General features: G+C 42.8%; 1 protein-coding gene across 4 annotated transcripts in view; it reads left to right on the plus strand.

The window, feature by feature from the left end:
* uhrf1bp1l (UHRF1 binding protein 1-like) overlaps window positions 1–14,400 on the plus strand; it is a 35,326-nt gene extending 20,926 nt beyond the window's left edge. The window contains exons 10-24 of one of the 4 annotated variants that reach the window (XM_031313327.2): window positions 113–274; window positions 668–783; window positions 899–1,040; window positions 1,480–1,673; window positions 1,761–2,495; window positions 2,904–3,574; window positions 4,867–4,950; window positions 5,576–5,724; window positions 6,218–6,375; window positions 6,703–6,853; window positions 7,850–7,891; window positions 10,290–10,549; window positions 11,047–11,155; window positions 11,496–11,653; window positions 12,652–14,400. In XM_031313327.2, coding sequence (XP_031169187.1) covers window positions 113–274; window positions 668–783; window positions 899–1,040; window positions 1,480–1,673; window positions 1,761–2,495; window positions 2,904–3,574; window positions 4,867–4,950; window positions 5,576–5,724; window positions 6,218–6,375; window positions 6,703–6,853; window positions 7,850–7,891; window positions 10,290–10,549; window positions 11,047–11,155; window positions 11,496–11,653; window positions 12,652–12,774 — 3,254 coding nt within the window. In that variant the 3' untranslated portion in view covers window positions 12,775–14,400. The remainder of the gene's footprint in view (window positions 1–112; window positions 275–667; window positions 784–898; window positions 1,041–1,479; window positions 1,674–1,760; window positions 2,496–2,903; window positions 3,575–4,866; window positions 4,951–5,575; window positions 5,725–6,217; window positions 6,376–6,702; window positions 6,854–7,849; window positions 7,892–10,289; window positions 10,550–11,046; window positions 11,156–11,495; window positions 11,654–12,651) is intronic. The other 3 variants (XM_031313328.2, XM_031313329.2, XM_031313330.2) reach the window with 3 other exon arrangements.
* The last annotated feature ends 1,927 nt before the right edge of the window (window positions 14,401–16,327 follow it).

Below are 16,327 nucleotides of genomic sequence, written 5' to 3' on the forward strand. Positions count from 1 at the left end.
AACCTTGAGATGCACCTTGTTGATGTTTAGTTCACCATAAAATCAAAAAGATTCACAAATGACGGACGTTCAACTTACCTGTACCAATTCTCCTACTCTCTGACCGCTCCAGGTGACTGTTGTGCGCACTGGATGCACTACAGCGAGGCCACCAAGACCAGAGAGGGCTGGGCACGGAGTCTGCTCGATGAGTTCAAGTCCAACGTGGAGATGCTAAAGAGTGCGGTTCGAGACCAGCAAGGCCCGGCCCCTGCACACAGTTCCCCACAACACGGTAAACACACACGTCTCAGGGTGTACATTTTTGTTGTATCTCCTTGCACACAAACAGAACATCATCCCTGTGGATTTTCTGCCCTCCAGTGTCCCTTAAGGACGATGTGTATTGGCCTCTAGGAAGTCAGGAGAGAGCAGGAGGAGGAGTAGGGCTTAGGGAGGCAGATGGAGAACTCCTAGAGTGGAGCCCACACACACAGCCTCCGGCCCAGTGCTGCTGGTGCCTAGAGCCAGGTACCCCCGGTGTGTGTGCGTACATCTGGGTGCGGTGATACACACCTTTTGCAAAGGGTTTCTCTTTGGAGTATTGAGTGGTTTCCCTGTTTGTTTCCCTCTTTGTCATTCTGTTTTCAATTTCTCGATCCTTCCATCTCTCTTTCTTTCTCTCCAGGTAAGATAAACACCTCTTCCAGCGCTTCCTTCAGTCCTCCTCCCCCTCAAACCCCCAAGACCCAGCTCATGTCCAGCTCTGTTGTTCTCAGGATGGCTGACTTCAGCATCTACCAGGTCATTACAGACACACTCTGGCTTACGAAACCTCCATGTATGGAATCATTGAGACTACATACACCTTCACTGCTAACTTTGAGTGATAGTTTCTGTGTCTTCTTGTTTATTGCAGGTGTCAACAGCAGACCAGCGTCGCTCCAGCCCCAAGACCATGATCTCCTGCAATAAGAAGGCCTTGTACCTTCCCCCAGAGATGCCAGCCATTCATGTCGAGTTCACAGAGTACTACTTCCCCGATGGAAAAGACTATCCCAGTAAGACTTCTGTGTTTTAGCATCTCATTTTAGAAACATCAATCTATTTTATTAGGTCGTGAGCTGTTTTTATACACCAGGCCCACTGTTCTGGCTGCGGCCTTCTATCTCTCACCTCCCTTTTGGATCTATTCAGGCCATTTATTCTGCTTTGGGGAAGTCATTGACTGCTGTGTGGCTGAGAAGACATTGATTTTCCTAAGTACACCCAATGTTCTGAATGAGGAATCACCCAATTAATTCATGTTATGGATTTCTCACAAATTCCCTCCATTAGGAAACATTATATGAGCACTTTTCTTTTTATTCTTTTGTTGGCAAGAAAGTGAAAATTGTTCTTTCTTGTGTTTCCTCTCTTTGTGATTTTTCTAATGTCCTCCTCTATATGACTACAACACCTGATCTCTTCCACATTCCCCATTTCCTCCCGCTCATCTAGTCCCGTGTCCTAACCTGTACGTCCAGCTGAACGCCCTGCAGCTGGTTCTGGATCCTCGCAGCCTGGTGTGGATCAACCTTTTCACCCTCGACCTCAGGCAGAGTCTGGAGCAGTTCATGGAGATCTACAAGCTCAGTGACTCGCAGAAACCCGAAGAGCATGTTGACATCAAGGTTGACGGCCTTATGCTTAAGGTGAGGTGGAATGCAGAAACCTTTGTTCAGGTTTAAAATGAAGTCTCTGGTACTTATGTTTTTTTTGTGTTTTCTACTCCTCATTAGCTGGTGATTCCCACCAATTGGGACGCCTCCTGTCCCGCTGATCTGCCTCGCTCCATTTCAGTGCAGACCTCAGAAATGGTGGCCACAAACACCCGGCACCCAGCTAACTGCACCCGCTCCCACCTCGAGGCCTTGTTGCAGGCCTTTGAAGAGGAGCCCTTCTTCTCTCCCTGTTTCTCCTCCTTCCCTCGCTCCTCCTCCTCCTTACCCCTTCTCCATCCCGTCTTCCAGCGCCACGCTCATGAACAAGACACCAAGCTTCATGAAATCTACCGGGGCCTGGTGGTGCCGACGTTGGGCACAGACGCCCTCAAGATGCCGGCCGCCTCTGACTTTTGGGCTTTGCACTTTGCCCAGTTCTGGGTGGACTATGAAGGCACCCGCGGAGGCAAGGGGCGACCGCAGCCCTTTGTGGACTCCTTCCCTCTAACCATGTGGGCAAGTCAGCCTGCAAAGATTATCCAGCACCAGGAGAAGCTCAGAGAGGGTTTGTCCAGAAGCACATCAGGAGAGGCTGTCGCACGTCTGCAGAGGAAACGATTATTAAAGGACTATTACAGTACTGATGGTGCTGCAGCATCAGCACACGATTCAACACTGCCTTCCAGGAACGGACTTCATAAACCCCTCTCATTGGGAAGCCCGCCTTCCTCCTCCTCCTCTTCTTTGTCATCATCAAGTAAAGAAGCAGATGTGCATGTATTGGTGCACGTGCAGAAGCATCTAAGTGCTCAGGTATTTTTTTTCATCCTTATAGTTTTCAATACTGCACAATATACAATATACATTACCCTTTAACTGGTGAATGTGTAAAAGCCACAACTTGATAATCAATGTGTGATACTGTCATTGTTTTGGTTATTGCTCATCAGATTTTTGATTAAACATGTGGAAGTGTTGCATCACACCACAAGGGTGCAAAGATTTAGTGAAGAATGACAATTTTACTGCTGCCTTTTAGTGCTAAAATGAAAAAAAAGCATTGATACTTAAATAAATGTTTAAGTAATTTATCAAATATGGAAAACATTTGCTGGTTCCACCCTATAAAATTTGAATATTTTCCACTTTTTATCTGTTTTATATTGTTTTACGTTACGTTTTAATAACCACTTTAGCCTGTGTGTGTGTGTGTGTGTCCAGGTGAGCCACCGGCAGTATGTGTTTCTGATGCATCTTCAGCGCAGCATCAAAGCCCTGCAACAGACGCTACAACAGGATCTGGAGGAAATGGGCTCCAAGAAAGACCGCAAGGATCCGTCTCAGCATCTTGCAGACCACCAGCCCTTCACTGTCTGCCTGGGTCTCCTGCTGAAAAGCGCAGAGGTGTCCCTGCTCCTGAAGCCCATCCCCCAGCCTGAGGGTTCACGATCTCCTCTGGGGTCCGAGCTCTCCCCCTCAGAGAGCCGGGGAACTCTGGAGCCTGGGAGCGATGCAGGAGAGGGGGCGGAGAAGGGGAGTGAAGGAGCTGGATCTGGGTCCGAAGGAGGAGCAGCCAGAGGGGCATACACTGTAGACCAGCTGTTATGTGGTGATAGCTCGGAGGGTGGAGCCTCGCGTGGTCCTGCCCCTCTCGTCCCCAACTCTACGTGTCCTGACTCAAATCACAAAGCCTCGCTGGATGAGAGGACTTCAGCTAAGAACTCTGGGAGGCGGAGTTCAGATGAAGGGGGCGAGGCAGTAGTGGATGGGTTGGCTGGAGGTGAAGATGTTGTAGCTGGACTAGATTCTAAAACCCAGACGGGTGACCCCCTGTCAGACTGGAGCGACAAAGACAAGGCTGCAGCCGCCAAGCTGCCTCAGTCAGTATCCAGGTATTCAGTTTATCACTCAAAAAGGCTGTTCATTTATACCGCAGTGTCGTCACCACTGTGATACGACAGGACTCTACTAAATTAACATCACACTCTTGCACTAAGTCAGTGCTGTACAAAAGGCCATCAACAGATGTATGCATTTAAGTTTTTATAATTTGCATACATTACATTTGACATTGGGAACAGTACCAAAATTGTTTTATCTTAACCTTCAGAAAAAAATTTTTTTTTGTTTATTCTTAACTTAACAAATCAGTCACTTGACAGAAAAATCAATTTATAGCCATTTTATTGCTAAATATTTGCTGGATTCATTGTCACTAACGCAATGATTTGCTGCTTGTGTCTGTCCTTAAAAGATTGTAAATCTAATTGGATTTTGTCAAAAAAAAACAAACAAGCAATTCGAAGAAGGCACCTGGCATCAGGGCTTTCAACTCCATAATTGATTAAACTGTCAATTATTGTTTTGATTAATTGTTTACTCTATGAAAAGTCAAAAATAAAATATTTGAAAATGCCCATCACAAGTTCTAAGAGCTCATGGTGACATCTTTAAATCTTGTGTTGTCTGATCAACAGTCTAAAAACCCAAAGATGATCACGCTACGGTTATATAAAAACAGAAAGTCCTCTGATTTTGGAGACTGAAACCAGCCAATATCTAGTGTTTTTGCTTAATTAAACGAATGAAACTATTAACAATTGTTGATGTTTCATTTTCAATTGATTGACTGTTTCAGCTTTTGCTAAACAAATAATCGTAATCAACAGATGGATCGATAAGTTGCAGCCCTTAAAAGATCATACGGTATATCGTCCAAGGAATCGTCAGTTTTTAGATTTATTTTTCTTTTTTACAACTGAATCAGAATATTCTCCCTCTGTGCCTCATTGTGGATGATGAATGTCATGACTGAGTCTCTCTCTAATTTAATCTGTCTATTCCTGAACACAAGAGCTGTGTGTTGATCACCCACATGAATGTTTGAGTGTCTGTCAGTAACAGAAACTTTGCACGCGTCTGACATTATGAATGTTGGTTGGCCTCAAGCTGCCATGTCTTCCTGTGTGTATTGTCTCGTCAGCATTTCCTATTCTTGTCATTTCTTATCTCATTCACTTCCTTTTCTGCCTCTTGACTTTTGCTTTGACCCATGCGAGGTGTGTGTGTGTCTGTGTGTGTGTGTGTGTGTGTGTGTGTGTGTGTGTGTGTGTGTGTGTGTGTGTGTGTGTGTGTGTGTGTGTGTGTGTGTGTGTGTGTGTGTGTGTGTTTTCTCTCTACCAAGGAAAGGAAGTTTGTCTGTGGTTTCTGATTTCCTCAGCTCCTCAAACTCCAGCAGATCCACCTCCCTTTATTCCATGTCCAACATGTAAGGCACTGGATCTGTGACTAGCCGTATTAATGTGCGTGCATTTATGTATGATGTGTGAGGTAATCTGTGGGCATGCATTTGCATGTGTGCATGACACCCCGGTACTTGTCTGTATGTGTTAAATGAGTCCTGTGTTTGATGTCTACGTGGTGGTGATGGTAAAGATCAAAAACGAAGCTCCTTCTTTGTGACAACTTTTTTTTTTTTTTTTTTTTTCAGCCTTGTGTTCTCAGTCCACTTTGATTTTATCTTTTGAGATTTCTCTGTAGATCGTTTCTTGCGCTTTGGGAGGCTAGCACACTTGGTTCTTACATGACCTCAAACAACACCACATAAAGGACTGAAGCGATATTTAATTCATAGTTTGATGAGTAAGCCTTGTCAGCTCTCTGAGAGCGCAGCAGGCTCTGCTCAGTGTCAGCATAAGAACAAATCTATATCAGATATTACCAAATAAAAGCACTGGCCCTGTTTTTTTCAATCAGTGTCACTGCCAATCAGCCAGTCATTCAGAATCAGTGGCATGCATGGACAGTGTTGCTCAGCAGATTTTAAACTATACAGAAAGAAATGATTGAAATGATCTGCCTCTCACACACTCCGTTTCTTGTGTGTGTTGTAGTGGTCGTTTGATGCGGGACCGCTCCCAGTCCAGTTTCTCCGTGTCTTATAAGAACATGAAGAAGAGCCCGTCCCTGCAGTCGCTGGACAACATCTCTATAGACAGCTACCTGATGGAGGACGGGGACGCGTACAGTCTGCTAGAGAGAGGTGGAGCAAACATGAATGCATTCTTACACACAAATGTACAGCAAACTACTTTTTTTTTTTTGCAGTGTCCAGTGTCCAGCCCACATGGACCTTTTTGGACAAACACACCGATGCAGTGTTGTAACATTAATGAAACAAGAACATAATTTCTTTACATATGAAAAAATAAAACCATTAAATCTGCGTTTTTCAATTACAAATGGTAACTTAAGTATATATTTCATCACCAGTGTCATTGTTCTGTTGCTTCGGTGACCTCCTTGTATAGAGGTTGATACTAAAGATTAAAAAAAAATACGCACATACACTGGTAGGCAACTGTATTGACCAGAGGGTGGCAGCATTGTTCTGCTATGTCAGTAATGTGCAGCATTAGAGTCCGTGTAAGCTACTTTAGTCTCATGATGCATTGATAAAGCCTGACCATGCATAAAAGTCAAATGTGTGTCTTGTCTCTGTAAGTAATATGTGTTTATCATTATGTGCGGTACAGATGACGTGTCCATGTCAGGCTTCAAGGATGCCATCAGCGAACAGAGTGCCACTGAGAGCGCCACCGAGGCAGTGATTGGTCAGGAGCAGGAGGGAGGCGTGTCCCCCGACACTGTCAGTGCGACCTCCCAGAGCATCGATGATCCCACCAAAGATCTAGTAAGACACCAAAACTTTGAGGATTCCAGAAGTTTGGAAATAACACAAAATCTCTGGTAGACTCATAACTCCACATTATTGATTTTGATGTTGTGGATCTCATCTCGTATACTGTAATGCTTCTCACTGCGATAAATAATATTTACTGTAACCATGGATTTGTAATCTATGAAATCATTCTAGCCTTATAATATACTATGTACAGTAAGAGAGTTAGGAATTCACATACAGTAAGAAAATGTGTGGAGGATTTAGAATGTAGAAAGTATAGAAACCCTGCCACACAGAATATGATGAGGATTGTTCTTGTTTGTTCCTCTCCTCCAGGTGTCGGTGCTGGTGTTGAAGGTGCAGTCGGTGTGTGTGGGCATGGAGGCGTTTGGCGAGAGCACGGCCGTGGCTCTGGAGGTGGGCCAGGTCACACCCAGCCAGCTGGGCAATGTCAGCCTGAGACAGTACCTCAGCAATCGCAGCCTGGGTAAGAAGATGGCTGCATACATGGTTTATATGACAATTCTATTCAACCATGGTCTTATTTGTTAGCAGAATTGATATCAAGGTTGATTTGACAGAAATGGTGTATAAAAATTCAGCACGTGCACTTTTAATATTTGTTTGATATTCATTTTGCAAACCGTTATTGGCAAAATACTGGCGTTAGGAACAAGCTGCCCCTATTTTGAATTCTGAGCTGGTAGATTACAAAAAACAAATCCACCCAAACAGACTTCTGTCGAAGTAGGCTGCAGCCTTAGTGAAGATGAAAGTGAAAAGACATTTGTCAAGATTAAAGCACACAAGTAGGGCAGCTGCTAAACAAGAAAGAACAGCAGGGGAATGTGTGTGTGTGGATTCTTTTTAGATGACCTTTAATAGTATTTTGTTCATTTGACAACAGACAGTGAGAGGATACACAAGGACAGCAAGAGGAAGGAGATGTGATAAAGGTCCTGGAACAGACTTTAAACCACCAGGATGCCCCATAACTGACCCATCCTGCCTCTTGTACTCTGCTTGTTCACATTTTAACACAAGACAGACAGATGGTGTCAGATGGACCAATAGCAACATCAGGATATTTAATCGTTTAAATCAGTTTTCATGCAGAAATGCCAAACATCTGATAGGTTCTCGAGAATTAATTTTCCTTTTTTTGGGCTTACATTGAAGTAAATAGAACATTTTTTAGGTTTTGGCCTGTTTGGTAGGACAAATTAAGTAGTTAATATGATGTCACATTTGGCTCTAGGATATTGTGATAAATGTTTTTCAGTGTTTTCTGACCAAACAGTTACTGGATTCATTGAGGAAAATATTGAGCAGAATAATCTATAATGAATAATCTTCAATTACAGCCCTAATCTGAATTCCCCAAGAATAAGTTAACCATTATTTCAAGTGTACTCTCACACATTTACACACTAACATAGCCACCCCCGCCTCCTTTTATTTACCTTGCCATAACTCCCCACAGGTATGGTGTGTTCAGTACCAATACCTGCTCAAAGCAGCCAAGGTAACTGCTGTGTGTTAATCCACCATCTGCAACTTAACATGCATGCTTGCCCCAGCGTGTCTGTTACTTTCCACCTGTGTGTATGTGTGTGTATACAGATTGCGCACGCGCACATGTGTTTTTTCTTCCAGTATGTCTTCTGTCAAATCTCATTTCCAGACTCAGGACTTTTGCTCGATGGCATGCACTGCAAGTGCACATAGATACAGTGTTGCAATGCAAGTTGTGTGTGTGTGTGTGTGTGTGTGTGTGTGTGTGTGTTTTTTAATTTTTTAGCAGCAGGGGGTGTTTATGTGACATTGAAATCTTTTTCTCCGTTGTGTGTATGTGGCACTTAAGAGAGATTCAGAGTGAGTGGACCCATTATTTGCCACATTAGGCCCACGTGTGTGTGTGTGTGTGTGTGTGTGTGTGATTTAAATTAACTGCAACCATTTGTGCAGACTGGTGTTAACCCCTGATCTTCCCATTCACTGCTTTGTCTAATTCGTCCTCTCTCTGTCTCCCCCTCCTTTCTCCCCACCTTCCTCATCTCTCCACTGCAGCAGACTTTGCAGTTTCAGTCCAGTGACTCAGGCAATGAGAGAAACGCCAGCTTTACCCCTTCGCTACCTCTCCTTCTCCTCTTATCTCACAAGAGCAATCCCTCCTCCTCCTCCTCCCTTTTTCTTTCTCTTCTCCTCCACCTTTCCTCCTCACTCTTCCCTCAAGCTCCTACTCATCTTCCTACTAATCCTCTGTCATTTAACACCCCCCCCCCCCCCACCCCCCACCCCTTCACTTTTTCTTTCCTTCATCTTCCTCTCTCCCTAGGCCATCTTTTCTCTTCCCTCCCCTGTCTTATCACAGTCACTCAGTCCCTGGCTGTTGGCTCCCTCCATCTTTCTTTCTCCTCCTTACCCTCACCCATCCTCTCTCTCTTTCTCTCTTTCTCTCTCTCTCTCTCTCTATTTGCCTTGACCCTATAGCCGCCCAGGATTGAGAGAGAATGTCTTTTTACAGTATCTGTGAAAAGCTGACAGCATTGTGTATGTGGGTGTATGGTCCTGAAATTGCTTTATGGTTTTAACCCTCTCGTGACTTTCCTTCAGAGAGCATATTAAATGGATGTGATGCACTTCTCACAGTCATAATGAAAAGATTTCTTTCTTTAAGTGGCCATTTTCATGCCTTGCTGAGTGTTTCGCCTGTTAAAAACGTATCCCTGTAATTGTGTGCTTGCCCGCTCAATTTGTGTGTAACATCTGTGTAAAAGGAGGATTTTAATTACCCTCCCTCTCTCGGGTTTAACACCTCTCAACCTCAACTTTCATTAGTTTGTGTCTTCTTTCTCTCTGTCCTCACTTTCCTCACCTCTCTCTTTTTTTCTTCTTCAGTAAACGGGATTCGTATCGTCACATTTTGTGGCACTGAAATTTAGGTCATTCTTAATACACCATCAAATCTTCCACAGTTGTTAGCAACTCAGAGTTTAGCTTTGTACAGTGTCTAAAAGGAAGAAAAGAAATAATTCAATGGTTGAAACCTTAACTTTGAATGCTCAAACACTTAGGTGGGAGTTTCCACCGAACCCTCTAATCCTTAGTCCTCGGAAATAATTAAACATCACTGCAGCGAAGAGCCCGTGGGATTGTACAAAATCTCAACTCCTTTTTTTTTTTTAATTCCTTCCTGCTTCTCTTTTTCCAGCTCACTTAGCTTTTTCTGTGTTTCCAACTTTTCCCCCACTCCTCTTTCTGATATTCTGATTCCTTCATCCCACCTCTTACTACCCTCGTTTAAACCTGGCCTTAACATGCACCCCTTTTTTTTTGTTATATATTTTTTTTTTTATTAGAGTGAGCTAAATTGAAGCTAAAAAAAAATAAGCTGTAAATGCACTCAGTATGTCCTGATGATAACTTATAGATATAAATGATCATCATCCAGGCGCTTTTTGAACTGTGGTTTTATATGATTGGCGGGATTCAAAAAATACAGCTATATATTGGCCGGTAGTCATTTTTTAAACATAAACTGAAACACATGACATAGACAAACAATGTTTATACTCATTTCGGGTTTTTTTTTAAATAATTGTAACCAAGATAGGTACTGAGCGGGACATTTTACAGTTGAAAACTAAATTTGTCAGTGCTCTCTGGTGCATAATATTTTTTTAATACACAGTTTCAGTCAAATAGCACGTTGCATGTTAATCAGGACGGATGTGGATTGGACAGGAAAGAGAAGATGCTTACTGTCAGATTCAAAGTATATAAAGAGAGAGAAATGCTATTTGATATTGGGTGTATTTTAATGTCAGGTGTATATGTGTATTCCAGCTGAATCCTCTCTACATCCACAGACATGACACAGAAGCTAATGCTAATCACAGCCTTTGTCTCTATCCTCACAGCTGGTGGTGAGATCAGCTCTGCGTCCGCCGGGGGCCTCCACAGTCCAGCGGTGTGCGCTCGCCTTGAGAGCGGGCCCTGCGCCGCCGCTCACTCGCCGCTGGCTGAGCGCAACGGCTTCCTGCAGCTGCGTCTCCACGGATACCAAGCAAGCTTCTTGATGTCCACGCTGCGTAACCTGGCTCACTTCCTGGAGGATGACTCTGCGCCGCTGGTGCTGCCCATGGAGATCAGCGTCAGGGACACACACGTCAACTTAAAGGTGAGAATCCCCGGTGTTTTGTACAGCGGTGTAATTCCAGCTCCTTGGATTCGGAGTTTGGAAGCTTTTGTTTTTACCCCGAGGTTATCGTTTTAGAACTACAGTATACCTGGAAGACCTCAGCAGAATATTTCTCCTGTTTTTTTTCCAGTTGTGTTACAGTAATAGAACCTATTACTCACTGCCATACAGTGCAGCAGCTTCGATAACCAAGTTAAATATTTTTAACCGTGGCCTAATTGGAATTTGGATTTGGACTGAATGTTTAATGACATAGAAAGGCCTTTTTGCCTTCTCTCTTGGGTTCCTTCACAAGTGAGTAGATTTGCCGTGGAACTGATGTGGAAACCTGGATGTGGATAATTTCTCTCTCAGTGCCTGTCACCTGTCTCGTCCTCCTCCTCTTCCTCTTCCTCCTCCTCCTCCACACACATATACATGCTCACACACATCCCAACTTATACTACCACACTCAACATGTGCTGTCTCTGATGCAGGACGACGGTCCCCGTGACAATCTCTCTGACTCGGAGTCCTCGCCTATCACCCTGCATGTGGACAGTCTCATAATACACAGAAGAGACGACGGCTCATTCTATATCGGAGGTGAGCAACGCACACACATTTTCTTTTTTTGGGGCTTTTTCCCCTTTATTGGATAGAGACAGTGGATAGACAGGAAAGAGGGAGAGAGATGGGGGATGACACGCAGCAAATGGCAGCAGGTCGGATTCGAACCCGCGCCGCTGCAAAGGACTCAGCCTACATGGGGCACACGCTCTTACTGGGTGAGCTAGAGGCCGCCCCACACACACGTTTTCGTCCTCCAGATATTTCCACCTCCCCTATAGCACTGATTTACTGCCGTTATATAAGGCTTTGAAGTCCACGCTCAGTACTTCCACACCTCCAAACTCCCTTCTGTTGTCTCTCTTTCTCCTTACAGTGGACACAGCAGCGGAGACCAAACCATGGAAAGAGGGTGCGTTGATTGATAGCACTCTGACTCCAGTCCCTGAGATTGTGGGTGGTGTCTGTGGTATACCAAAGGCTACACAGACCCGAGCCCCACCCACCAGCCCCCCTCCATCTAGCAGAGAAAAGGTAAGACGCACAATGAAAGCATACTGTGGGGGTATATGAGAGTAAAGTATATAGTATGTAGGCACAAATTGCTACCCACAACACCTGTCAACAATCTTCAATAAATATTGCCACACACTTCTTCTTGTCTTTTTTCTCCTACAAACGTAAAACTACTGAACAAGAAGGACAGTTTTTTTCTGACTGAATATAAAAAAGATGTAGTGAAAATCCAGTTCCCTGCTTGGCTTGTATTGTGTATACAGTGGGAGTGATATTGATCAGCTTTTGCAGAATACAAGTATTACATTTGTAGTTGGAACATTGAAAATGAACAGTTACATAATGTTGTTTAAGTCATCTGATCTACACAACAAAAGGGGTTGTTTGTCTTTTCCTTTCAACACGAGCCATTTGAGCGTTTTCGGATCGGTCACAGATAGTGGCCACAGGTAGAACTGGCGAAATGGTTCATAGTTACAGCTCGGCGAATTAGTCAACACGAACGGGGACACAACATGCACCACAAAAACTCACAGATTGATAAACAAACAGTTAGTTCTTACTGTTTAAATAAACTACCACTGCTGTAGTTTTTCAGTTCTATTTAAGACAAAGTTTTGGATTCAAGTTCAGTATCATTTTACGAAGGAGACGTGGCACCAATTTGTTTTTATTATTATTTGATTCATGATATTATGGAACTTGAAGGTGTATTATTGATCTTGAGAATTGCACAAAAAATGGTCCACTAGCTGGGAATTTTCCAGAGCTATCATCACATCTCGTGGTCTTCATCTGTGGGTGGAGTTTGCCGGTCTCCGTGACAGTTGGGCATAGCGCTGATGAAGGCTGCAAGATGAGGCTGAAAGCTTCTCAAAACCTCAAGAAAGTGAATCTTCTGCTGAAAGATTTTCATAACACATTATTTTATGGTTTTATTTCAGTTCTCATGTCACCAAAACAAGCAAACACATACTGACTCCTCCCTGGGGTCCTTCCTTATTGTTCATTTACAGATGCTGGTGGAGGAAAACGAATGTTTGAAAGTGGAGCTGTCCCGAGCCAAGATGGCGCTGGCTGAGGCTCAGATGGAGAAGGACTCACTGCTGCACCGCATGAAGAACCTCAAAACCAGCTAGACCCGGCTCTCTCTTCACACCCACGCCCAGCCAGTCAGTCATTCATCTCTGCAGTTATGAAGACTGACACTGATGGGCAGCAAAGCAAATTTAAAGGCAACATCAACAAGCAAAGAAAAACACTAAAACGGCTCCCTTTACTGGCTCATTTGTTGAGTGAGCCGCCATTAGACTTCAAAAAAATTCCCTCACGAAGCAATGCAGAGTCTGTGTGAAGACTCAACAATACACGTTTTTACACACTTGTCTGTTATATGTTCTCCACTTTGAGAGTTGAAAAGGGAGAAATTACATTTAATGGGTTTGTGCGTGTGTCTGTGTGTTTGTGTGAAAGAAAGAGGATGAGGATCTATATCCGTGGATGTGCCTACAGAATTCCCTTCCCCGGCTAGCCCTATTGTTAAAGTTAAAATGGAAAAGAATCACAGCTAACCTTAGATGAGCTTCATTCAATCCTGTAAATATGAAGGAAAACTGAATGTCGTATCTTCAGAGGAATGTCTTAAAAAAAAAAAAAAAAAAAAAAACTTATTTTGCACTGCACAGAAATTAAACTTGTAATTTTGTGCTTTCATATTCAGAGGGCACGAGACAAATCATGCTCTCACTCGTCCTCTGAGTGTGTACAGTGTAAATTGTATAAGAATGTGAACACATAACTATTTTCTTCAGAACTTTGAAAGGTTATACAGTGTTTCAGTTGAATGTGTGTGTTTGTCAGCCAGAACAAGCATTTCATTACAAGTAGAGGATGAATTTATATCCGCCAGTTCCACAGCTTTGTTAGCAAAATGCCCAACAATAATGTCTGTATCCCCCCTCCTATTTTTCTATGTGTAAATAGCTACTTAACATGTGCAGCACTTTTAAAACTGAGGCACTGTAAATAAACAACCAGAGCTGTGAGAGAGCTGACGAGTTGAGAGAGAAATGTATTAACTTGTGGGATTAGGACAATTAAGGCACATTGAAGCTGCCTGACTACATACATATATATGTATGTGTGTTTATGTAAATTTCTAATCTACCATGTGTAATTTTGTCATGGATAAGTATTGACCATATCTGCTGCTGTTCCATGCGTCATGCCTGTGTGAAGACTTCAGGGGAAACCCCTGAGTAGATGTTCAAAATGACAAAAATCGACTTACTTCTAACAGCACATGCTTTGGCATAGCACAAACGACTATAAAAGAACAGTTTGAGGTCTCCGAACTTTGCTCTCACATCTAACGGTTAACAGTAGAGTCAGTACATCCATCAGTCTAAATATGCAACCATCTTAACCTGTACTTGAGCTCGGCCCAGTTCATTTCAGTTTCCTGTAAAAGGCATGAAACACAACTAGTTCTTTGCACAAACGTGTCAAGTATCAAGACTTGAAATGTCATAGGTAGGATTTTAACACGATTGTATGTGAAGAGTTTTGTTTGGTGAAGAGGAAATTCTTTCTTTTTCATCTTGTGTTTTTCCTCCATTCATCACAGCCCCTCCTCCCCTCTCTTTGGGAAACTCCCCCCTCTGAGACCCTGTGGAGGAAAGAAAAAGACACAAAGTAATAAGTTGTATTTTGTCTGTCAAAGCTGCTGAAATACTGATGAAAATAAAAGGGTTTGGAATTTGAAATGGTTTTACTTTTCTACGTTTTTCATGTGGATTTATTTGTAAACATTTTTTTTTTCACTCATACTGTGTGTGTGTGTGTGTGTGTGTATATATAAAATATACTACCGTCAAAAGTTTGAGGTCAAATTCAACAATTTCCATTCCACTCCATTATAGACAGAATACCAGCTGATCTGAGTGGGTTGCTGATCTTTAATGCAATATCTACATTGCCCATTATCAGCAGCCATTCATCCAATGTTCCAAAGGCACATTCTGTTTACTGATCTGATATCATTTTAAAAGGCTAACTGAGAAAACATTGGAGAACCCTTTTGCAATTATGTAAGCACATAATGTAATCTGGTTAAAAAACAATGCAACTGATCTCAGCTGGTATTCTGTCTAAAATGGAGTGGAATGGAAATTTCTAAGTGACCCCAAACTTTTGACCGGTTGTGTGTGTGTGTGTGTCTATATATATATATCAATGTTCCAAAGCTCAATACTTTGTTAGTACCAACTACAGCTGCAACCAGCAACTGTTATAATATTTGATTAATAGTTTTTTTCAAGCAAAACCTCCATCTGACACTGACTCAAGTGACATCACTTGAGGCAATGTATCAGATTTCATTCTCTTTAATAAATTCATGATTTCACGCAGCTCTCTTTGGAGCCACTAAGGTGCTTTATACAACTTCTTCCACACATGCTATAGTACTCCTCAAGACCTGTAAACAGACGATGTGTAAAAATCTGGAGTTTCCCTTCAGTGTTGTTTCAAGGTCAAAGGGTACACATTGGTGTAGAAAATAATAATAATAATACATAAGAAGACCTAGTCAACAATAAACAGACACTCCAAAAATGGTCCCATGAGAAAATCCCACATGACAAGACCTTAAAGACATCACATCTGTTCACTGTTAGCCAGGTGGATGGATACAGTGCTGTATTACCACCTTAAATAGGAAAATCACATTTATATCCACTGTTGTACACACATAGTTCTTATTTTCTTTTACTTGTATGTCTGCTTTTCTAGGTTAAAATCTGTGATAAGTGCAGGAATTATGTCCCAACAGATGCAAAAACATATTAGCTCATAAACACAGTAAGCATTCAGTGCATACTTCCATTAAAACCTGCAAAGATTTACAGTATAGGTTTTATGTCTTGTCTTGTATTTCTACATTAATTAAAAACAATGCTGTTTGTTCTGTGAAAAGCGAAGAAGAGAAACTCTTTAAATGTAAGCGCAGCCTCTTCGTAGGCTCATTGAACCACAGCAGGAGAGTGTTCGGACTTTGTGCACATAAATGGTCATGACATTTTACGACTGGAGTAGTGCAGTGAGTCATAGATGGGCATTGTAGAGTGTGTGTGTGTGTGTGTGTGTGTGTGTGTGTAAGGGAGGAAAGGAGGGAGGGAAAAGTTCTGCTCTGCTGCTATTTACATGAACGCCTGTTTACATACTGTAGCTTAATGTTTCTGTGATGATGGCTCACAGTGCAGGACCGTTTATGTAAGGAAAGCATGTATATCTTCATTTATATACTGTGTATGTGTGAGTGAGTGAGTGTGTGAGTAAGTGAGTGAGTGAGTATGTGTGTGTGTGTGTGTGTGTGTGTGTGTGTGTTGGCTTGTTTAACTATATCCGTGGGGTCTAAAAACTGGGAGTCCAGTATACTTGTGGGGTCCCGACAGCTTTGTGGGGCCAAAATGCTGGACCCCACAAGTTTAAAGGGCTGTTTGAGGGTTAAGACTTGGTTTTAGGAGTATGGATAGAATTAGGTTATGGTTAGGGTGAGGGTAAGGGTTAAGGTTAGGCATTTAGTTGTGATGGTTAAGGTTAGGGTAAGGGGCTAGGGAATGCATTATGTCAATGATGGGTCCCCACAAAGACAGTGCCACAAACCTGTGTGTGTGTGTGTGTGTGTGTGTG

This window comes from Sander lucioperca, chromosome 20, assembly GCF_008315115.2.
Source record: "Sander lucioperca isolate FBNREF2018 chromosome 20, SLUC_FBN_1.2, whole genome shotgun sequence".
Lineage (NCBI taxonomy): Eukaryota > Metazoa > Chordata > Actinopteri > Perciformes > Percidae > Sander > Sander lucioperca.